General features: G+C 42.3%; 1 protein-coding gene across 5 annotated transcripts in view; it reads right to left on the bottom strand.

Annotated features, from left to right (window-relative positions):
* LOC114047106 (ras-specific guanine nucleotide-releasing factor RalGPS1) overlaps positions 1-24803 on the bottom strand; it is a 490091-nt gene that overhangs the window by 28671 nt on the left and 436617 nt on the right. For 2 of the 5 annotated variants that reach the window (XM_027867839.1, XM_027867838.1), the window contains exons 11-15: positions 18207-18333; positions 15333-15499; positions 10719-10770; positions 1837-1917; positions 181-286 (exon numbers count right to left, since the gene is read on the bottom strand). In XM_027867839.1, the coding sequence (XP_027723640.1) occupies positions 181-286; positions 1837-1917; positions 10719-10770; positions 15333-15499; positions 18207-18333 (533 nt within the window). Of the gene's footprint in view, positions 1-180; positions 287-1836; positions 1918-10718; positions 10771-15332; positions 15500-17372; positions 17376-18206; positions 18334-24803 lie in introns of all 5 variants that reach the window. The other 3 variants (XM_027867842.1, XM_027867840.1, XM_027867841.1) reach the window with 3 other exon arrangements.

The following is a 24803-nucleotide window of genomic DNA, read 5'->3' as shown; positions in this document are numbered from 1 at the left end:
GGTCAAAGGTAACTTGAGAGGGCTGGGGGAGCCCAAGCTGAGGAAAGCTTTGGGCATGCTTGTCACACTCATCCTGTTCCCAAGGGTGAAGAAATATCAGGAGCCTGAGGCAGAGTGAGAGTCAGAAGTGCTCAGTATTTCAGTGACTGACATTTGTTCCCATAGTAGGTCTGCACTTACCGCAGGTTTTCGTCCCTCCTTGAGTAATGTTTTCCTTTTCAAAGGTCCCTCCATGGTAATGACCCCCGCTGAGTTCCCCAGTGCACAGCTGCACGGCCCTGTGGGACTGATGAGAGGCAATCATCAAGATTTCTCCACAGAGAAGATGAGAGACAGTCCATATATATAGGAACCTCTGAGCATCTCCCAGAAGTCCTCCCTTTCTGGTAGATAGGGAGAGTCACCATCCTCAACTTACTTCTACATTATGAATATCTTAAGAATTTAAGCAATTCCAGTTATATCTATGTAGCCAGTAGTGTTCAGTAATGAGCCTTTGTTAGCAAGAACAAAAATAATAGCTAGCATTTATAGACTACTTTAAAGATTGCAAAGCACTTTACATATCTTATCTCACGTGATCCTCACACCAACCCTGGGAGGTAGGTGCTATTTGTTCGTGGTGATACATAACCCATGCAAGGAACTTTAGCAGGTTCTTTGTAAATCTGAAGCAATGGAACAGAAGCTCCTAGAAGGTGGTCTTTGATTGATCTTCATGAGATTTCCAATTTGAAGCAATGAGGAGTGTGGGGTTGACTTATCAGGATCTCGGGACCAGGCTATCTGAAGCTCACAGAGCCCTGGGACAGTGACGTGACCACAGGGTTGGTGAGAATGTGGCTCTTGACTTGTGCTCAGGCCTTCCTCTACCTGTAGACTTTCACATTCTCCCACCACAAGGGCCAGGGTGCCTCCCGAGGCTACTCTGGGAGCTTCCTGGGCTGTCTGCTATTGAATCCTTCTCAGTGAACGGGCCTGGAAATAACAGAGGCCTCAGTTTGCATGGAAAGCCCAGAGGAGGCAGGCAAAGCATAGGTAAAAATCAGGGGAAATTGAGACCAAACAGAGGAAGGGTCATACTGTAGACTTCTAGGACTGGTTAGTAATGTTCTTCCCATGAACTACCTCAGCTGTTTCAAGGGACCATCCTCCCCCACTTGTAGTCTTACATCATCTCCCACCAACCACATAGATCCATTTAATCACAGGATTTAGAGATACAGGGAAACTTAGAGACCTAATAAAAAACTGAGGTGTGAGGAGGTTCATTGCTTCGTCCAAAATCATCCAGACAGTAATCAGAATCTTAACTCAGGTCTTCCAATTCCAAATCTTGGGCTCTTTTCACTACACCATGAAAACACTTTCACCTTTTTTTTTTTGTTTGTTTTGTGAGCCAATTTTAAGTGACTTGCCCAGAGTCACACAGCTAGTGAGTGTAATGTGTCTCAGGTTGGATTTGAACTCAGGTCCTCCTGACTCCAGGGCTGGTGCTCTATCCACTGCGCCACCTACCTGTCCCAACACTTTGATCTGTATCTCTCACTAAGGTACTGGGCAAATGGATTTCTGGGACTCTGCTAGCTGCAGGGGCTGACCTAAGAAGACTCAGGATACTGGGCTGTAAGCAAATAGGCATGGGCCCTGAGGAGTCAAGTGGCTCTCACTGTCTCCCCTTCACTGTAGATAAGTTTCAGGCACACAGACCACCACAATGTTCATGGCAGTTACCAAAGCCCAGAGCAGGGGAGCCCTCAAGTGATTGACTGACACATAAGGTATTGGGTAAATATGAAGATAGATGGACAATCTCCCACTCCCTGCAACCTTTACCTGTAGACACAGCTCCGGGTCCTGGGAGAGTTCCGAACTGGAACCCGCCAATTGGGTCCCAAGGTAGCATAGAGTCGACCCCTGTTGACAAATGGAAACGGATTTGGTTTTAATAGCCTACTATTACAATTCTAGGGGCATAAATCAAGGGGAAAGTACATCAGAAAATCACTGGCACTCCCTTTCACCACTTTGTAGCTCGTAAACAACACACCTGGAGAAGCCTGTTTCCCACTTAGGGTTCTGGAAACAGCAAAATGAATTTAGTTTTATTTATTTATTCTAACTTTTTATTGATACCTTTTGTTTTTACATCACCTTTCCCAAACTATTTTTACCATCCCCCACCCCCACTCAGAGAACCATACTTTATAAGAAAAAGGAGGAAAGAAAGGACTGTTTAGCAAAACTAACCAACATAGCAAAATCCCAAACCAGTCGTATTCAGTACTTCATGCCTACAATCCACCACTACAAATAAGAAAGGAAGGTGCCTTCTCATACCTCCTCTTTGAAGAAAATCCATTTTAAAAGATAAATTTCAAAATTTATCCATAGAGATTATCTCAGTTGGGCCTAATAATAATGATGATGATGATGATGATGATGATGATAGCTGACATTCATATAGGGCCATAAGGTTTGCAAAGTACCTGATATTTATTATCTCATTTGATCTTAATAGCTCTGTGAGGTATGATATTGTTCTCCTTTTACAGATGAAGAAACTGAGGCTCAGAGAAGCTAAGTTGATCATGCAGGGTCACACAGGAGTGTTCTAGTACATGTTTAACAACCAGCTCTACAGGGAAAAAATGGACATATGACACCCATTACATTGTAAGTTCTATGAGGGCAGGGACTATCTTTTGCCTATTTTTGTATCCACAGGGCTTAGCCTAGTGCCTGGCCCATAGCAGTTTCTTAACAGATGTTTATTGAAACTTGATCTGCATTATGAACATCTTCTCCATCACTATCTTAAATGAAGCCCTGATTTGTAGCATTTGCTGATTTCTGAGGTGTAAATATTCATACAGAAAATCGAACAGTTGGTTCTTGGGAGCTATGACAAGATGGTTCCACCACCCCTGTCACCAGGACTTGAAACCTGACATATTGTCTCAGGGTCTAGGGTTCTTTCTACTGATTTTCAAAATAATCCTGTGAGGTAGGGAGTATAAGTACCCTTATGCACATTTTACAGATAAGGAAACAGAGGCTCAGAGAGGTTGTGACTTATCCAAAGTCACACAGCTAGTAATTTTTTTTTACCAGACTTGAACCACTCAGGAGTCTTGACTCCAAGTCCAGACCCCTTTTCACTGTACTATTCTGATCCCAGATAAAATGTCTTCATTTAAGAGAATTCACCTCCCCTCTTCTCTCCTCTCCCTTTTTTTCCTTTTCCCTTTCCTCTTCTTTTCACTTGTCCTCTGTTACCTTTCCTTCCTACATCCTTTCATCTCACTCTTCTCTCTCTCCATGTCTCTTCTCCTTGCCCCCCTCTCCAGCGTTTACAAAAAATAAAACAAACAATTAAATTTGTCCTGCAGGCAGAACACAGTGTTCTGCGTTGAGGGAAATAAATGTTAAATGATACTATTTCTGACCTGTAGAAGCTTTCAACCAAGTAGGGGGATGACACCAACATAGATCACTGTTACATATCAAATAGATGACAAATCAAGTGCATTAGAGAGCTATAAAACAAAGTGCTAGGTTGAATGCAAGGGAAAAGGTTGTTGGGGAGGGAGGAGGCTGAAAATTGGAAAATGTCCTGGAAGATATGCCATTTGCCTTGGGATGGATGGGAATTCATAGTTCAATGGAAGGCTCTCCAGAATGAAGAGCTTAAAAAATGTGTGGGGGAGTGAACTTAATTCACGTCATGGGGAAGGCCAGACTGGGAGGAGGGGAAGACAAAGAGTAGTCCAGTTTGTCTGGAACCCAAAACGTGTAGAAAGGACAACTTTGGGACAAGGCTGAAAAGCTAAGATGACATCAGGTTACGAAGAGCCTTAAATACCAGGTACAGGACCCTTTACTTGGTAGGCAATAAGAAGCTCCTGGAGATTTTTAAGCAGGGCAGGGACATGTCCATATCTACGCAGGGGAAAGATTATTCTTCTAGCAGCACGAAGACTAGATTAGAAGAGAGGGAATCAAGGCAGAAAGACCTGAAAGAAGATTATTGCAATAATCCATCATAATCCATGAAGGGTGGAACCAAGGTTGGTTGCAGTGGGAATAGAGAGGAGGAGCTGGCTTGGAAAGATGTCTCAACAGTGGCTGGTTGGATATGAGAGGTGAGGGAAAGAACAATTCAAGGCTACAAATGTGGGGACTGGTCACAAACATGGACTGAATGGAGGTGCCACAGATAAAAACAATGAAGATGGAAGAAAGAGAAGATTTAGGGGAGAAGATAGAGAGCTTAGATCTTCAGATATGTTGACTTTATGTTGCTGGTGGAGCTATCTTGTAGGCACAACTGGAAATACAGATTTGAGAGTCATCTGCATAGAAGTAGTAGTTGAGGCCATGGGATTGAGTGAGATTGCCAAGTGAGGGGGCACAGAGAAGATCAAGGGCAAACAATTAAGGAACATCCACATTAAGGATTTGGGAAGAACATGAGAAGACAATAAAGCAGGGAAAGAAAGAAGGACTAATCAGGGAGGAGAACCAGGAGAGTGCAAAGTTTTTGAGGCCAAGAGAGTATATAGTAGAATGGGGTGGTCTGCAGTGTAAAAAGCTACAGAAAGGTCAATAATTGCTTATTTTTATATAATGTTTGCAACATGCTTTATAAATATCTCTTTTGATCCTCATAACCCTGGGAGGTAGGTGCTATTATTATCCCCATTTTATAGATGAGGCTGAGAGAGGTTAAATGACTTGCCCAGTGTCACCCAGCTAGTAAGTATCTGCAGTTGGAATTGAACTCCGGTCTTCCTGACTCCAGGTCCACCTATTGGACCACCTAGGAGGATAAGAACTAAAAAGGGGCCAGTGTATTTGGAAGTTGTTTGAGAGAGAAGCTTGAATAATGGCAAAGGCTAACGCTGGACTGCAAAGGGTTGAGGAGAAAGTAGGCAGTGAAGAGGTAGAGGCATTATTAGAGATATTTCCCCCCCCCCACACCCCCAGAAGTCTATCAGGGAAAGGGAGGAAAGAGATGGGATGGTTAGATGGATGGGAGAGAATCACATAATCTCAGAATTGAGAGTGGGAAGGGACCTCACTTGCCATCTAGTCCACTCATACTCCAAAGGAATACCCACTAAAAACTACCCAGCAAGTGGCCATTCAGGCTCTGCTTGAGGACCTCCAGTGAGGGAAAACCCACCATCTCCCACAGCAGACCATTCCATTTTTAGATAGCTCTGATTATTAGGGCATTTTCTCCTGACATCAAATGTAGACTTGCCTCTTTCTAACTTCTTCCCATTGCTCCTGATTCTGCCCTCTGGCACCAAACAGAATAATCCCTTTTCCACATGAAGTCCTTCAAATACCTGAACACACTTAATCATGTTCCTCCATCTATTCTTCCTACTCCACCTCCCCAGAATGTTCTTTCCTCTAGGTTAAACATCCCTCACTCCTTAACTGATCTTGGTATGACATGGAGCTAAGGCTTTTCACCTTTTTGGTGGTCCTTCCCTAGAGCACAGTCTCTAGCTTATCAATGTGGTACCCAGAACTAAGCCCAGCATTCCAGAAAGTCTGTCCAAGGCAGACTAAAGAAGGAATATCACATCCTTACTACTAGAAGCTATACCTCTTAATGCATACCGAGATAACATTATCTTTTTGGCTGCACATCACACTGATGACTCACAATGAGTTTGTAGTTCCCTAAAATTACCAGGCCTTTTCCAGACAAACTGCTATATAACTACGTTTCCTCTCATCTGGCACTTGTAGAGTTTATTTAAAAATTTTTCCAAGCACTTAATACTCCTCTTCCATTGCTTTCCAAGTAAATAAAAAGTAATTAAACCCTCATAATAAACATGCACAGTCCAGCAAAATAAATTACCCATTGGCCATGTCCAAAAATGCATGTCACATTCTTCGTTTAAGTCCATCACTTTTGGGCAGGAGCTGGGTGGGTTTCATTTGCAGTCCTCTGAACTCATTGTTTAATCATTGCAGTGATGAGAGTTTTAAAGTCTTGCAAAGTCATTTTTCTCTAGAAAGTTGTAATTGTATAAATAGTCCTCCTAGTTTTGCTCACTTCACTCTGTATCAGTTCATAGAAGTCTTTCCAGTTTCCTCTGAAACTGTCCACTTTGTGATTTCTTATAGTACAATAACAGTCCATTGCATTCACATATCATGTTTTGCCATTCTCCAGTAGATTAGTGTCCCCTAACTTCAAGTTTTGTGCTACTACGAAGAGAGCTGCTATCAATACTTTTTTTTTTTTACATATGGGTTCTTCTCCACTTTTTTGGAGCATAGGCTTAATAATGGTACAACTGGGTCAAAAGGTATGCAGGATTTAGTAACTTTTTGGCTCTAGTTCCAAATTGCTTTCCAGACTGATTAGACCAATTCATAGCTCCACCAACAGTACTTTAGTGTGCCCATTTTCCTACACCCCTTCCATTATTTGACATTTTTCCTCTTTTGTTATCTTTGTCAATCTAAAGAATATAAACCAGAATCTCAAAGATGTTTAAGTGTGCATTTCTCTAAATATTAGTGATCTGGAGCATTTTTTCCCCAGATAGTTAATGATAGCTTAGATTTCTTCCTTTGAAAACTGCCTCTTTGTATCTTTTGATTATTTCTCTACTGAGAAATTGCTGCTTTTAATCTTATAAATTTAAATCAGTTCCTTATGTATCTTGACATGAGACTTTTATCAGAGAAACCTGTTGTCAAGCTGATTTTTTGAAGCAAGTGTAAGACTTGATATTTATTTCATTTAATTTTCCTTTTTTTAGCTGAATGCTCTAGCCAGTCTGTTAGCTATCCAATTCAGCTGTGTGTCATCTGAAAATTTGATGAGCATGCCATCTATATAAAACATTTCCCATCTTTTTCCTTCTCACATCCACATCTCAAAATTCCTAATTTACTTCATGACTTAGAGGTTCAAGTAACCCCTTCTTCATGATCCTACTACTACTGGTGCTTGTCCATTGTCTTGCATCTATTATAGAAATGTTTATTTGTAATATGCATATATACATACATGTGTTTATGTGATATGTATGTAAATATATATACACATATAGGTATATGTGTGTAGATGAGTGTGCATATATACTACACACATATATTTATATATGTATATACATGTGTATATATTAATGTGTGTATGTATGCATATGTATATGTAAACATACACATGTGCTTTCTTCCCTAATAGAATTTAAACTCCTTGAGATCAAGGTCATTCTGTTTCACTTTTGTCTTTGCATCCTCAGCATTTTGCACTATCTTGGCAATGTGGTAGTATGCACTTAATAAGTGTTTGTTGATTGACTGATCTATGATTCTATCCAAGTTATTGACACAAATGTTAGCTAGTACAGGCCAACCCTCAGGTCAGTGGTGCACTCCCCTGGAAGGCTCCTGTGAAGTCGACATTAAGTCATTAAAGCCTGAGCTCTTTTAAAATTTAGCCAACCAATCACTTCTGAATCTGTGTAACTGTATTGTTGTTTAGTTCATGTCTGTTCATCTTTCCCACAAGGATCGTATAAGATACTTTTTCAAATGCTTTGCAAAAGCTAGGTAAACTATATAATATTTACTATTTTTGTGACTCTGTCAAAAAAGGATATAAAATAAGGCTGGCTGACCTGTTATTGATAAAGTCATTCTAGATTTCGTGCTCATTACTTCTCTTTTTAGGTGCTTACTAACCATTTCTTTAACGATGCATTTTAAAAATTTCCCAGGAATCAAAGGCAAGCTCACTAGCCTGCAGCTGGCAGACTCTGTACTCCTCTTCCCGTGTTTTTTTTTTTTAAATTTGGGATGATTTTTCAAGAAGAATCAGAAGAAGGCTTATTAGAATTGGGGCAATATGAACACAATTGTAGATAAATGGGAAGGAATCAGTGACAAAGGAGAGATTTAAGACGTGTCAGAAAGCAAGGATGACAATGGAGCAAGGCCTTGGAGGAAATGGGATGAAGGCTGTAGGTAGAGGGATTAATTGTAGTCAGTAGTAGGGGAAGATTCTACTTCTGAGCCTAGAAGGAATAAGGAAAAGAAGGGATGATGGTGCGGAGGAGCTGAGGGATTCCATCGCACGTGGTCTCTGTGTCTTCTCAGTGAAGTAGGAGGCTCAGTCATTTGATAACATGGGCGTGTGAAGGCAAGCAGCATGTACCTAATGCTATGCTCAGAGGGCAGAGAGAAGAACATTGGGTGAGCCCTGTCTCATCCCAGCACTATTTTCATTTGTCTGTTTCTTAAATTTATTCTGTTAAAGAAAACATTTGCTGGATTATGTATTATTTTTCATAAACAACTGTGGTCAACCTTGTCCTTTTGTTGCCAGATGGCCCTTTGTTTGTGGTATGAGGGTGTATTGGGAGCTGCATAGGAAAGAGGTACTTTTCCTAAAGCAGGGCTGGGAGCTCAACCCCCAGCCCATTGTTAGAGAGTTTTGCTCTTTAACTGGGGGCATAAGGATAAGCCATTTCATAACTAGCATAAGTTCAGAATCACTATGAATTTGGGCATAAATCTACCTCATAGATACAAGTCCAGATTACATTTCTTATTCTGTATAATTCTTGCCAATGTCTTTATATAATCTTCTACAGAATTTCCATCCAACCTTCTGGAGGCCTTTCTTTGTTTCATTTCATATCTCAGAAGAACCAATGCTCTACCTAAGCTATCTTTTATTTCTCATTTTCATTAAATAATTGACCCAACTTCTTTTCCAGGAATACACATCCTTGATGATGTCCTTTTGATGTTATATTCCTGGCCTACAAGTGGGAATCAACAGGAAAGCAACTGAGTCTTAGGGAAAGAGGCTCCTGGATGAAAAGAGGCAATGGTCTGAGTCACTATTTCAGAAAATAACTCAGGCTTTTTTGGGCCTGGTCAATGAGGTCTAGAATACTAAGTGCAGAGGGGGTAAGGCAGAAGGTGAGAAGGTAAGAAACAGAGTTCAAGATCTCACTTCTAAAGCCAAAGGTATACTAGAATGAAAGGTGGTGGTTAATTCTCATGAGGCCCCCCCCTGCCTTACCCGACATTCTTTTATGGCTACAGTGAGCCAGCCCCACCCCTTCCCTTACTCTGCCATGTTGGCATTGCCTGGGACAAACACATATCACTTGTCATGGGCAAGTTTTTGTTGGTAACATGCTTCAGCCTGCTTCCACCCACCATGTGTCCTCCCATTATCCTTTGGGTTTTCATTTTGATTATTAGTACTTCATGATTTGAAGCCATGCATCAGCATCTGGAAAATACCGCTCAGATACTAATGGTGTTAGAGTTGTTCTTATCTCTCTCGTCAGCCCTTTTGATAGCCAAAACCTGTTTGCAATTTCTACCCATTGTTCTCATTTCTGTCCTCTTAGGCAGGCAGAACAAAAAGACTCTCTTTCCCGCATGACAGCCTTTCATAATACTTAAAGATAATTTGTGTCTTCCCCAACTCTCCTCCCTAAGTCTTCTTTCCTCCAGGTGGAACATGCCCAGTTCCTTCACCTGATCTGGTATGGCCTGGACTCCAGGCCTTTACACCATTGTGATTTCTTTCCTCTACATATTTTCCAGATAGAACAGGGTCATAGATTTAGAGCAGAAAGGGGCCCTAGAGTTCATTGAATTCATCCCCATTATTTTATAGATGAAGAAACTGAGGCCCAGTGAGGTCCTCTGGCTTCAGTCAGCATTCTTGTCACTTAACCACATTGCCAGGGTCGTTCCTAAAATGTAGCACCCAGAACCGAACACAATATTGCTCTGTGTGTGTTCTGATCAGAGCAGGGGCGAGTGGAACTCTCAGACTCTGTGAGTGTAAATACTCTGCCTCTGTTATGAGCTGGAGGAAACAATGCTGGTCTTGGGAGAGATTTCCCTTTGCAGAACCTTCTGTTGTGAGTGGAACTGAGGCTTGGGCCAAGTTCTCCCCTGAAGTTTCCTCCTGCCGCTGTTACCAGCTGGGAGTTGGACCTAAGTTGCAAAGATTTCAGGGCTTGTCTTGGGATACTTCTTCTCTGGGAGCTTTGCACATTTTTGCCCCAGGCAGGAGAAATAATAAAAGCCAGGCTGGCAAAGTGGGACTGGGCTCCCCAGAGAAGGGCAGGTGGTCTTTGGAGCCTGCCTCCCTTGGAGTGGTGATTAATTCCCTCTAGAGCAATCCAAGACACTCTGGGATATGTTCCTGCCAACAGATCTGTGGATGCCAACTAAGCCTCGATCCAAAAAAGATGGAATTTCTTGTTTTCATCTCCCCTTCCCTTGAATGATCCTGGAAATCCTTCCCTCCATTTCCTCCCCTGTTTACTTCCTAGAAGCCTCCCTTCTGGAAGGTTACATAGGTAGCAAATGTCAAAGGCAAGAAGCCCTCTGACTTCAGAGCCTGCTCTCTTTCCACTGCAGCAAGCATCTCCGTTTGCTTCCCAGTAACCCTCATCTCTGGTTCCAAGTGCTGACCCCTGGGGAGAACACAGTCATACAGACAGGCACGTGGCTGAGTTTTTGAAGTCCCGTTAATGGCTTTCAAGAGATTTTGTACCGTTCTTCAGTCCCTGAGAGCTATTCCATAGGTTTAGTGCACACACATTGGCTGTTCCATGCCATTCCTAAAGGCAGGCCAAGGAGACAGGAAGGTCCCTGCTGGTGGGACTGAAGGAAGCTCAGGGTGTTCAACCCACACTCACCTTTCCAGCCCTGAAGACAGCTCTTCACTAAACTCTGAGCTTTCACTACTGCCTAGAAAAGGAACATAGGTAAATGAACATTTCACATCACAGCCGGTGTTAATGCTCTGGCCTTGGGGATTCTAAAAGAAGGTGCTCAGGCAGGGCTGGAGAAGATTCAGAGTTCTAGATCCATCCTGTTAAATTCTAGAGAAGTGGTTTAGAAGTCACATACTTTTTTGAGGGGTGACAGTGAGGTGGGAATGAGGAATGGTGGTTTGATTGCTTTTTCTGTTTCCTCTTGTTGCCCTTCTCTTAAAACCTCCCTCTGTGCTTGGGTCACATATTCTCATTTTCCCGCCTTAGTATTTCCAATATTGGGGACACTAGATTTATCTAGAAATCTGCCAGTGGTGAGGAGTTAGCTCTTTCCTCTTGTAATTGAGTGTGAGGGGACCTTTGGATTGCCACAATCAAGGACGCAGGACATTTTAGATATGGGAACACAAGGCAGTAGCTATTGGCAATAATTTTGCTGAGAATACTAACCTTTCTCTTACCTTGAGGTTACCTATAGGAAACATATAAAAGTAGAGAATATCTCAGATTTCTGTGAATTTATTTAAGGAACTATCTCTCATACTGTGGTTATAGAAGCGATTTTATTGGAAAGAGGGACAGGACAGCAAGACACCTTGGCCACTTCATATCAAAGTAGGGTGGCTCTGGGGATTCTGTTTACCTAAGAGAGCTTTTCTGTATGTGTCCCTGACAAAAGTCTTGGGCGTTAGACTATGCATTGGGCTGCCTGAAGTCTTAGGCAAAGGGTTTGAAAATGATGACTTTGTGTCAGCAAAGTCACCAACAGCTGTGTTCTTGACAACAATATCTTCCCTGTTCTCTTAAACAAGTCTTAGTCGGTGGTTATAGGATCTTAATACCTCAGGTGAAAAAGAGCCTCACCTGGGTTGGCAAGGATAGAGTCAGGCTTAAATACATTTGTATCCCTTGATAACGTTATATTTGTTTGGCCTGATCTAACCTGGCTACTATTTAAAAATTTAGGTTCTAGCAGTCACTGAGTGAGATCACTAAGTTAAGGCAATAGGGATGGAGGAAACAGCACAAGGGAGATGAGAGCATGCCTGTCATGTCCTCTGCCCTTGCAGTGGCAAATCTTCTGGGTAGAGGGCACTATAACACAGTGCCTGACCTGGAGCTCAAGGCTTCTCAACCTGAAAACTGATCATTTCTGATCATTTCCTTTTCAGCTAGCTGTCATGCCCTTCCTCACATTTGGCTGTGCCTCTTCTAGGACTTCACCAATACTGACAAAGTGTAGGAGTATAGGGAAGGCCTTTGGACGTGATTCGTAGGGCAGGTTGGTAAAGAAGGTGACACCAGAAAGGACCACAAGACACTCTTGTTTGGCTCAAAGTTCTTGTCTCTCCTCTCATTCTGTAGGACTGCTGGGGACCCTGGGCAGGTCTAGAGCTTAGGTTAGGGATAAGGAAGAAAAGGAGGGGTGAAATATCAGGAGAGGAAAAGAAGAGGAGGGGAGAAAAGAATGAGAAGGGAGGGAAGGCGAGAGGGAGAAAAAGAGGAAGGGAGATAGATAGATAGAGAGAGAGACAGAGAGAGAGAGAGATGGGGGGGAGGCAGAAGGAGAGAGAAAAAGAGGAAAGTCAGAAGGAGAGAGAAAGGAGCGGAGCACAGGACAGGGATGGGAAGACAGGTCGCCACAATGGCTCTTGGAGGCATAGGTCCTTGTTTAGAGGCCAAGGAATCAGAACCAGACTAAAATGCCACATGACTTTTCTCTGGGGGGAATGATGGTACAGAAGTCTAGAAATGGCGATGAAGATAATAGGATATTTCATCTTTACATTAAAACCACTTAAAAGACTCCTTCAGAAAAGGGATAGGGAAAATAATGTGGTTAATGTATTGCACTCCATATAGTCTTTTCCTCTAGGGCTCACCTTTCTGTACATTTAATAGCAAGTCTAGGCCTTTGACTCAACTTAGAAAGTTCCTTTTTTGGGAAAGTCTTGTTTATCTCCAATTTAGATTTTACTGCATCCTTGAGGACTCGCTCACCTCAAGCATCATCTCAGAGTACTCTGTGACTGAGCACCAATTCCCCCTCCCCATTCTCTGCCTCTGCATGGAGTTTCTGAAACCCAAGTCTAGGCTTGGAATATTTTCTATTTCAATGATTCCAACTTGGCCATGGTCAATCAAGAGGTCCTGTTTCTAATCCTATTCAGAATCCTAAACCTTGTTTAATCACAGGATCCAAAGGTAGGGGCAGACAAGAGGAAACCATGGCCTTTCAATCCCATTTCTCTTCACACTCCCTTTGAGTAGATTGGTGGGGAGAGGATGCTCCCACAAAATGTTTTCTGGCCTTAAAAAACCATCTTCTCCTTCTCTGATGCCTGATGGCAGCGTCATCAAATGATGTTGCCATCTTTTGGGTTGTGTTCCCAAAGGATCAGGCCAGCAGAGAACAAGCTCTGGTAGGTCCTATCAAGCTGGAAAAATATTTGAATATTAGCCAGTAAGAGACTGTGTCTGCCATCTGAGGACCAGCCTTAGCTGAACCTAGAGGGACTTATCAGAGGGCTAGGCCATAACAACTAATGAAGATAGTCCTCTATGGCATGGTGGGTTGAGGTCTGTAGGAGATGAGGAGGTAGCTACATCAAGGTAATCAAATCATAGATTGTAGAAGTATTGAACTGATCAAAAAAGATAACCTGTCAATTAATCAGATTTTAAAAAATGGTAACTTGTTCTTTCTCAATTTCTCTATTATAGAGAATACCTAAGAGGGGACCTTCTTGGCTTATATTAGATTACAGGGAGCCTCACTGTGATGATATGCAGCTCCTAGAGCATATGTTATATTGTGGGGGTGATATTTTAGCTCCTATGTGTCAGATTGTCTCTTTGAATAGGCTCTACCCCTAGAATGAATGATAATGAGGGCTCCTGTGCCCTGCCAATGTGATCTGATTCCTTGCTGTCAAGTTTTTAGGACGAATAAAATTACATGATGTGGCAACTCAGGGTGCTTACGTATCTGATCAGCCCTTAGATTCCCACTGTACACGAGACAGTCCTCCCTCAGCTCTCAGCCCATGAGCTCCTGGGTCTGCTACTCTCCCCCCCAGATTCAACTGCCTGCCCTGGGGGAGAAGTTATTCACCAGAGGGCTGGATCACTGAGGGAGGATAGAAGGCAGAAACAGACAGATAGACAGACAGGTAGGCACGCACACAGATTATAGAAGCAGTAGGGACAAAGAAGGAGAAAAAAAACAGCTAAAAGATGGTCACTTGTTTAAAGCAAATGATGCTTCAGTTATGATCCATCTGATCCACATTCCCTTGGCAGGTTCTGAATGGAAGGTTCTGTCATCAGAATCAAACCACCCCTGCCTGGGCATCTGGCTGCTGGCCTGAATCTGGAACCCACACAGTCCTCACCCAATTCTTAGGCCACAGACTCTGGTCAGCTGCTTATCTAGACATCCTTTCCACTCTGCTCTTAGGCCTTGATCCCCACCCTCTCAATAGGCAGATTCCTTTCCATTGGCACAACAGCCACCTTCTTCCTAAAAGGTTCGAAAAAAGCCCATTTGACTTGAAAAATCTTTCTCTAAATTAGACCATCAGATTGTTAGCTCTTTGAGGGCAGGGACTATTTTTGCCTTTCTTTGTATCCCTAATGTTTAACACAATGCCTGGCATATAGTAAAAGCTTAATAAATGCTTGTAGACTTGAATCTAAAGTTTCCTTATTTAGGGAAAACTAAAGCAGATGCCTACAGGGAACTCAAAGTGCCCCAAAGTGCTCCCCTTGTCTTTGCACAGGGCACTCCTGAGATTTCCTCTGGCTTAGACTCTGTGCTCAGAGGTCTCAGGCAGCTTCTTGGGGTAGAACTTGGAGGCTGGTAAGTACTCTAGCCCCAGCTGAGGATGCTAACTAAGAATTCCTTCTGAGAATAATAACAGTTTGCTTCCTGTGTTCCAGGTTAGGGACAGGAGCTAGAGTAAGGCTCCCAAAGAATGGGCCATGGCTGGTCTGCTGGGCTGTACTGATGATGGCTGAGTCTGTGAACTCAGTCCAGAACTGTCTTGGGAGTCTGGCCATCTCCTGCTATCGCTGCTCCCTCTGAGAGGTGGTTTCTCTAAGGCCATCAATAGCTCCTGGTTAGGGTTGCCATCTTTGGCATCTGGCCAGTGTGGCTGATATTACAGAAGCTTCTTAATAAGCTCATGGCTTATGGCCAGTATTTTTTTAGTTTTGATTTTTGGCAATGTAACGTCTGCCCTGACTGAAGCACAACTGTACCTAGCCTGGGCCCAGATGAACACATCTGGCAGGAGGGGAAAGGCTCAGGAAGGAGATCACAGAACAGCCTCATACTGCCCAGGCCCAGGTCCAAGGTAAGGGAGGAGGTGCTAAGAGGTGCCAGAATGCTCCCTAAGTGATACACCTTTGGGGTCAGGAGACTGAGCTTGGCTGAAGGGACAGGCATCATTGTGCTTTCCACAGTGACACACAGAGACAGACATGGAGCAAACAGTTTGCGTCCCGCCTGCCCCTAGGCCGGGGGAGTCTTACCTAAGGAGAGTCCATTGGTGACAGCAGAGGAGGTGAGGGGCAGGCCCCGGCCCTGGCCCCTGCCTGGACTGTGGGGCTCTAGAACACTGTCATCCAGCAGGTGACGAGGTCTCTCCGATGGGAACGTTGCACTTTTACTCTCAACTACACTGAACTGACACATCATACTGGAAAGGGAGAAAAAAGGCAGAAGCCCTTAGGCATCTACATTATCATCATCCAGTCCTCTCTCTGGTCTCCAATGCAGATTTGTCCAGGCACCCAGGGCCTAACAGCCACAGGGATCTTTCCTGACAGTGGAAAGAGCCCAGTCAAAAACTTGGGTTTCAACCCCAATCTGCTCCTTACTACTTGTAGGATTTGGGGCAAGTCACATCTCTTCCCTGGGCCTCAGTTTCCTCCTCTGTAAAATGAGATTAGACTAGATCATCTCTAAGGTAACTTCTAGCTCTTATTCCTATGATTTGGAGTAAGAAGGTATGGGTTTGAATCCTAGCTTTGTTGTTTAACTCATGTGTGACTTAGGTCAATTCTCCTAGCTGGGCCTCAGTCTACTCCTCTGTAAAGTGAGGGGGTTAAACGAGGTCACCTTTTAGGCACCTTCTAGCTCCACTGTCACATGATTTGGGATTAGAGGACATGGGTTTGAATCCTGGGGATTAGACTACTTCACTTTTAAGAAATAGTTAGGTCCCAATTAGTATGGATATAGAATTTCCCCTGAAGTGGCCCTATGTACCCAAATTTGCATTTTTGAAGCTATGATTATGTGAAAGATGGTAATTGGTTCTAGCCCAAAGATAATATGAAGTGTAACTACTTCAGAAGATTCATTATTTGCATTAATCAGAACCTAGTTGTACCTTCTAGTTCTATTTTTTATGATTTGGAGGACATAGGCCTGCATTCTGATTTTGCTACTTAATGGATGTGTGACACTGTGTAAGTCACAGGTAGCTAGGTGATACAGTGAGAGAGTGCTGGATTTGGAGTCAGAAAGATCTGAGTTCAAATCCTCCCTCAGACACTAGCTATAAAACCTAACTTCTCTCAGCCTCAGTTTCTTTATCTGTAAATTACAGGGTTGTGAGGATCAACTGAGATAACATGTGCAAAGCACTTTGCAAACTTTAAAGCAATATATAAATGTTAGCTATTATTAAGTTATTTCACCTGCCTAGGCCTCTGTTTCTTCATTTGCAAAATGACAAAGTTGGAGTAGAGATCTCTGTCAACTTGAATTGTGATAAAATGGAAAGAGCACTGGATTTGAATTCAGAGGGTCTGGGTTCAAGTTTCAGCACTACAAAAAAAAGAAAAAGTCTCCTGCTTTACCCGGGCAGGTCATTGATCCTTTTTGGGTTGCAGTTTTCCTTATCTGTAAAATGAGGGGTTTGGATTAGATGAGCTTTAAGGTTCTTTATATCCCATGCTCCTATGAACCAAGTGATTCCTTCCAATTCTAAATCCAGTTATCTTTTTGGTTCTAACAAGCTTAAAATCCTCTGGTCCCTTTCAGTTCTAAATTCTAGGATGCTCCAGCTAACTGATGAAGGTATCTTCCATCCTATTCACCAAACTTCTGCTGATAAAGGCCTACTGAGAGCATTTTTTGGCCTGGATAGAGGTTGTCAGTCCTGCAGATGCAGGCCATTAGCATTTCTTTAGTACTATTTCCTGACCCTACTGTGCATGATAGAACACAAAAGTTCAAGGAAAGGCAGGCTGGCTTTGAGCTCTGGTGCTGGGTGATACCTTCCTAGCATACTGTAGTCTCTCTAGCAGATAGTCAGCTCCCTAAGATGGAGAATTGTTATTTTTCTCTTTTGTATCTCCAGTACAGAGTATAGGACCTTCCCCATGGTAGGCACTTAATCCATTCTTATTGAATGAATGAATAAATAAACAATTGAAGAATTCAGATAGACTAGAAATTGATGGATCTGATACGAAGGTTTGGCATCTGGTAGGTGAACCCACAGGTTCCTAAGGCTCTTTTCCAACTTTAATATTCTACAAGGTCTATGGAGTCTAAGTGACCTGCTGTAAACTTCTGAACCAGATTATTTTTACTAAGCCAGGTAGGGAGCTTGCTAAGGCCAGAAGCTACAACTAAGGCTGGGAGTTAACCTTCTTCTAAGGATTGGCTAAACATCCTTCAATCCCTCACTGCAGTGAGCTCATAGCAGAGGAAGGTGTGAGAGTATCAAAGGAATTCCCAAGGGGAGACTCTGGGCTCCTTAGAATGGTTAATGAATACTAGCATTGTGGTATCCATCACAAACGTATCCAAACTAGAAAAGATCTACATTCTGCACAAGTCTACCCCTCTGTTATAGAAAAAGCCCAAGATTTAGAGTCAGGCAATTGGGATGCAAATTCCAGCTCAGTTACCTAGTACCTCTTCCTTTTTCTGAGCCTCAGTTTCTTCATCTTTAAAATAAGGGAACAAGATGACTGCTGAGGTCTCTTCTAGCTCTAAATCCTATTGTCTAATTTCCTGGACTGTGATGAGAACATATACGAGCTTCTGAAGAGTCAGGAACTGTGAGTAAATCCTAGAGCATGACTTCTTAACCTGTTTGAGTGTGATGGACCCCTTTGGCAATCTTGCAAAACCTATGAATCCCTTCTCAGAATGATGTTTTTCAATGGATAAAACAAAATACATATTGAAAAATAAATAAAATATTGAATAATAAAGAAATTTTTATAAAACAAGTTCACAAACTCTTAAGGTTAAGAACCCTTAAAAGAAATCACTAAAAGTTAGTGGGAAAAGAGTGGAAAAGGATAATATTCGACGGTTACAAGCTGCTTAATCCGAGGGGCATTGCAATTAACTTCAAGGACCAGTTTGGATCTGTCACCCACTTGTTTCCCAGGCTGTGGCTCTTCCTGTGACGTGGGACAGGGGGCGTGGGGAGGCTGGCAGCAATTGAAGTGTCAGGACAGGTTGGTCTTCGGCTGAACCTCATGGCACCTGACACAGCGGAGGGACCTGAGGACAGAGTAGAGATGGTTAGCAATAGCATTCTCATAGGTATATGTAGCATCTCATAGGTACAAGCAGAGAAAGGGGAAGTACCCTCGTGACTCTAAACAGTTTGTGCTTTCTAGGATACTCTCAGGACCAGGTTGTTACCTGAGCCCTGGGCACAGCAGATGCTGAAACTCTTAGTGGGGAGAGGGACTAGCTATGGAAACTTTAACTTCCTCCCCACACCTGACGAGAGGCTAGAAGAGAGAAAGCAGACCTCAGTGTCAGATAGACCTGGGTCTAAGTTCTATATCTGACACATATTGACTGCGTATTGCCTGATTGGTGCCCGAGGCAGTTCTAAAAGACTTAAAACAGGTGGACCAGATAATGGTCTCTATTAGTAAAGGACATTTCTTTTACATTCAGTATTCTCAACATGAATGAAATTACAGGTCTTGACAGGAAAACAAAAACAAAAACAATTTCTGACAGATCATAAGATGGGCTTTATTAGTTACATGAGGATAGAGGCAGGCTCTCAGCCCTGATTGAGGCCTAGGAAGTATATATTGAAACAACTATTTTATAGAGTAGGTGGTGAGATATCATAGATGAAGAATTAATGCCCCAAACTTCCTCCCTATAGCCTTTGAAAAATCCCTACCAAAAGGACTGGCCCTTTTACAGTAGATAGATTTGCCAGAGCACAACACTGGAAGCCATAATCAGCTTTCAGGCCTGCTGACAGGGGTAGTGTCCAACCAAACATATGTTCACAACTGGTTAGGCAAGCCCATTGTAACATAAACACTTTACTAAATATTAATGTTGGACCAAGAAAAATGAAAATCTCTTCCTCCGCACTAATGATCCAAAAAACCATTTTGTCATTGAATCTCTGGCCTCAGTGCTAAGATTCAATTTCCCAATGGCTTCCCTGCTAGCGGTATCTTGCAACTTTTAAGCAGCCTTACTTAAATGCCATCTCCTATGAGTACCCTTCCACTCCTGGCCAGTAATGACCTTACTGTTTAGACCTCATGTAGTACTTTGTTTTGCAACATGATTGTAAAATGCTGTTTATTACAGTTTTGTCTATTTTGTCCTCCTATTAGGTTAGAAGCTCCATGAGGGCAGGGCCTATGTCCTATCTTAATTTTATATCTCTTTCTCAGTGTCAAGTACACACAGTAGGTAACTAATAAATTTGGGGGCAGGTAGGGAATCAAGGCTTGAGGCAGCAGATAGGACATAGTAATCGTCTTTAAGTATTTGAAGATGTATTGTATTATGTGGAATGGGGGGCGGTCAATTTGTTTTGTTTCACCTCAGAAAGTAGAAGTAGAAGTAGTGGGTGGAAATTGCTGAGAAAGATGTTGACTCAAGGAAAATAGATCCATTTCAAAGTGGAATAGATTGCCTCAAGAGGTTCTCTAATCAGAGGAATTTAAGCAAAGGCTGTTTGAGGGGATGGCACAGAAGGGATTCTCAGTGAGGTATAAATTGAACTAGATATCATCTGAGATCCATTCTAACTCAGAAATTCTGAGAATGAATGAATGAATGAATGAATGAATAATGAATGAATGAAACTTCCTTCCTGCCCTTGCCTCTGTTAGGAAGCCAATCAGGGGTCAGCAGTGCTGTAGAACAGGTTGGATACAATTCTCATTTAGCAGTTCCTTTTGCCCATAAAACTAGGAAATTATTTCCTGATTTTCTACAGACTTTGTATATTAGGGGTGAATATGCAGCCACAATGCCACCTCCCCTCTCTAAGTTTTGCAGGGGATCCCTGTAGGGAAGGCAATGCTTCTGGTAGCACAAAACCACGTGGAACAAACTCTTCCCCTCCACTCTCCTCTCTCCTTCTACCTCCCGAGCCAACGATCGTAGGCAGTATAATACGCGGAAGGAACGCTGACTCTGGAGTAGGAGACTTGGATTCAAATCCTACCTCTGATTCTTACTACCTGTGTGATCTTGATCGAATTACTTAACCTCTTGGTCCTCAGTTTCCTCATCTGTAAAATGAAGGGGCTGGACTAGATGGTTTCTGAGGTCCCTTCTAGACCTCAGTATGTGATTCTAGAAATATAGTGCCTCTTCAGGAAAAGGTCTAGACTCAGATGCAAACGTTCCTCCTTGAAGGAGGAGAATATTTTATATTCAGCCTGAAAATATCTATTAAAATTGGTTATTTCATGGAGAAGGTAGTAGAGCACTAGGGCTAAAGGAGCCATCTCCCAATCTTCCTCACAAATTTCTGACAGAATCCCACTAAAAACATTAACTCCACTACAACAGGAAGCACAAACACTTTTTAAAAAATCAGAACACAACTTGGGCGTGCAATCACATAATGAACAAACTCATCTACACTTTTACAAGTACCCTGTCCGCAGATCGCTAAAGTGAAACCCATAGGGACCAATTGATCCCCAATGACAACCCAATCTCATCCATCTAGTCCCCTCATTTCTGGACAGTCAGGTTCTATTTTATTTCTGGCTTAATGAATAAAACACAGAGATGAGTTCTGGGTTAAGGTCCGGATCTGGGCAAAGGATTATCAGTTTCATCTCAGATGACTTGAACGCTACACATGTCTTTCTGGCACTCAAATGGGGGAGTGAAAAAAGGTCCCAGGTCTTATTCTTGGTTCTTGGGGAAATGGAAACTCATGGGAAGAGCAATGGATTTGGAGTTAGAGCATGCAGATTTGAATCGTGGCTCTGCTACTTATTTATTGCAGGACTTGGTTAAGTCACTTCACTTTTCTGAGACTCAGTTTCCTCATCTGCAAAGTGAGGAAGTTGGACTAGATAGCCTCTGAGGTTCTTTCCATATCCAAATACCACAGTCTTAAGGCTGAAATTCCTGTTTATTGACATAGAGTCTCAAAGGGCAGAGTATCTATTAAAAACATATGGAAAGCCCATAGAGTTTCTTAACCTGTGACTGCCAGGGAATCTGAATTCTGTGGCCAAACCTGGCACATGAAGAGTGAGAACTGTGTGTGGGCATCTCCATCTGGCTCAAGAGTGTCATTCTCTGAACAAAGTTATGGGAGGATGGACCTGGGGTGAAGAGGAAGCAGGAAGAGAGAACACACAGTGTTGTGATTACTACTATGAAGATGCTTACTGTTGGGCAAACTGCCCCTGTGATGGGGGATTGGTCTTAGTGATGGAGGAGAAAACAGGCAGCTCTTAGGCTGAATGTTTCTAAGACACGTTATCATCAATGTTCATTAGTACAGTGCTCTACCATTTACAAAGTGCTTTCCTCTAAACAACCCTGTGAGGTAAATAGTGCAATTATTTATTTTGCCCATTTTACAGATGGAGAAAGTGTGAGTCGTGACCACCCCCTTTTGTCCTTGCTCTAGGGCAGTATAGGCAGAACCCAGCTGTGAATCAAGTAAAAGATTACAAGATAGAGGCAGTGGGGTATAGTATAATGAATGTTCTATCTCAAGGGCCCAAGTTCAAAGGACCCAAGTTAAAATCCTGATTCTGACACATTACCTGTTCGACCTTGGATAAGTCACTTGATTTTTACTGGCTTCAGTTTCCTCATCTGCAAAATGAATTGGTCAAACTAAATGACCTCTGAGGTCCCTTAAAGCCAGGTCTATCATATATGATTCTGAGTGCCTTTCCAAAATGTGTAACAACTAGTGACAGATACAACACCAACGAAGGTGGGAAAGAAAATATAAATCACCACATTTGAGCCTTTCTACTCTATGGTCCCTATGACTGGAATGTATTCCTTGGTAGTCAGAAAGGCTATGCAGCACACTAGATAAGAATGCTGAATGTGGAATCAAGGAGACTGGGGTTCAAATCTCCCCTCTGACACTTACTAGTTATGTAACTATGGATAAGTCACTTGATATTTCCAGGCTTAAATTTCTTCAACTATAAAATAGGCATCATCATAATAATAATAATAATAATAGTACCAATTACAGGGATGCTATGAAGACCAAATGAGATGATGTTTGTAAAGCACTTGGCAAACCTTAAAGGGCTATAGAAATGTGAATTGTGATGATTATTTTCTTTTTCTTATAGAGTTCAGACAGCAATAGCAATGGGACAAGTAGCTTTCTTGCTATCATTCTTTTAGATTTAATGTTCTGTGTACTATTATTACACAAGGGTATAAAATAACTGATTTTTGTAATTGAATGAAAGTGTTGGGATGTAAGCTCATTTTCTGTAGGCTCAATGAAAATCTCTTGGGGATGACTCCAGGAGTAGACAGGACAACAGGGAGGATATCTACCTCATCATGCTCCCACATGGTTTTGATTTCTTCCACTCCGCTTTTCATTCCACATAGATTGAAGATGATGAATATTTGGCACAATGACATCTAGTAGAAATGTTATTAAATTCTTAAGGATTCATGTTATGTGTAGGCAATTGGGGATAACAGTTTTTGGCTACAATCATGCTCCAGTTTCAGTACGGTTTATTTGTTGAATCCTCAAAGATGCTCTGAGGTCTGTATTTCTTGTCCTGGGATTTGTTGTCTAGTAGTTTATGAAAGATAGCAAGCATATGATTCTAGCCACCATGTTGTATCTTGGTGGGTTTTCAGTTGGTCTCAAAATATTGCAATTTGCAATGATTGTTGTTACTATTACTCTCCCACATACTCTACTGTGGACCTTACAAAAAAAAAAATGGGCAGGTCTAATAAGGGTACACTAACACTGAAAGACGTTTATTAAGTCAGCCTAGATGGGGTGAGCTCCTGAATCCAACTCTCCTATATGGCTTAGATGTGTTCTTCTATCTCCATATCCATTGCTAATACATGCTTTGAAATTCCAACTTTCCTAGCAGCATGGAGGAGGAAGAAGTAAGTGCTGCTCTGGGATGGAAACTGGCATGTATCTTTCCTCACTCCCTCGCCCTAGATCTAGGGGAGACTTAGTTGTTGCACACTCCAGGAAGAATGAGGAGAATGAATAGAGGCTGCTAATGTGGCTCCCAAACCGAGGTCCTAGAGGAAGGAGCTGGGCCTGGGTCACTTATTAGCCCAACGGAAAAAGTTATTGTAGGTCAGGGAAGTTACATTCCTGCCATCTCCAAAATGAAAAAAAAAAGTGCAGAATTTAAAAGGTTTGGAGTTTGTTTTTGTTTTCCACAAAGTTTTTAATAAGTGAATCGACCATATGGGCTGTGTTACTTGATTTGTTTATCACGTCTGCAACAACGCGTGAGGCTGGTGCTTAGGACTCCTGCAGTGAGTCACTCTGGCATGCCGGGCTCAGTGAAAGCCTTTTCTTAAAGGTCAACATGCATTTCTGCTCCCAGATGATCCTGAACTGGAACGGCCCACACTGAAAACAGATGCTCCCTCAGAGGTGTCAGGAACAAGGGAGGATTTTGTCTTTTTAAATGTAAACAGAGGAGGGGAGTCCCCTCTACAATTTCTGTCCCTTCTTGGTCATTGATTCCTTCCTGTTACTGTGTGACCTGTGGTTAAAACCCTGGGAGTAGTAAATGCATCCTCTTCCTCCTGAGGTAATGGAAAGAGCTCAGCATTTAAGGCTGGAAACTTGGGTTTGAATCCTGGCTCTATCACCTACTACCTGTGTGACCTTCCTAAGCCTCTGTTTCTTCATCTACAAAATGAAGGGCCTTGGACTAGATCAATTTCTGACATGGCATCAAGCTCTAAATCCCATGACTTAAAATGAATAATCCCAGAATCACTGAATGTTAGAGCTAGTAAGGATCATTGGACTTAGAAGTGGAATGTCATCCAGGCTAACCCCTCTTTTTACAAATAGGGAAACTGAGGCTCACAGAGAGGCAAAACAACTTGTCCCAGGTCATATTAGTGGTATAGTCTGTGCTCAGATGCAGATCTCTTTGACTGCCCTGGTCCAGGGATCTTTCTATTATTCCACATTGCCTAGAGCAGGGGTGGGAAACCTGTGTCCTTGAGGTCATGTGTGGCTTTCTAGATCCTTAAGTGAAGCCTTTTGGCTGAATCCAAATCTTACTGCCATTCATTCATTCATTCATTCATTCATTCATTTCTGAAAGGGAAGGAGAGGAGAATGTAAGGGGTCATTTCTTATGGGGAGAGGTGTGGCCACCAGGTACCTCAAAAGTCCTCTAAAAATATGGAATACACTTGAGAAGAATCATATCCTAGTGGGAATAACATTAGATGGGGAATCAGATAACCTGAATTGTAACTTTAGGTTCTACTCACCAGTGCAACCTTAGGATAGCTATTTAATTTCCCTTGGGTTCCTCTTTTGTAAAATGAGAGGGTTCACACACACATAACCTCTAAAGTTCTTTCCTCCTTTGATTTTCCATGATTCTAAACTCAGCAAACATCTTAATTAATAGTTAAGTCTGGTGCTTAATTCAGTGCATTGTTTATAATAGGCATTTTATAATGTTTGTTGAATGAATATTGAATGAAGGAGTTAAAACCTTAGCAAGATT

This window comes from Vombatus ursinus, unplaced genomic scaffold (genome assembly GCF_900497805.2).
Source record: "Vombatus ursinus unplaced genomic scaffold, bare-nosed wombat genome assembly UNPS02014786.1, whole genome shotgun sequence".
Taxonomy (NCBI): domain Eukaryota; kingdom Metazoa; phylum Chordata; class Mammalia; order Diprotodontia; family Vombatidae; genus Vombatus; species Vombatus ursinus.
This window is presented reverse-complemented; position numbering and strand designations above follow the sequence as displayed.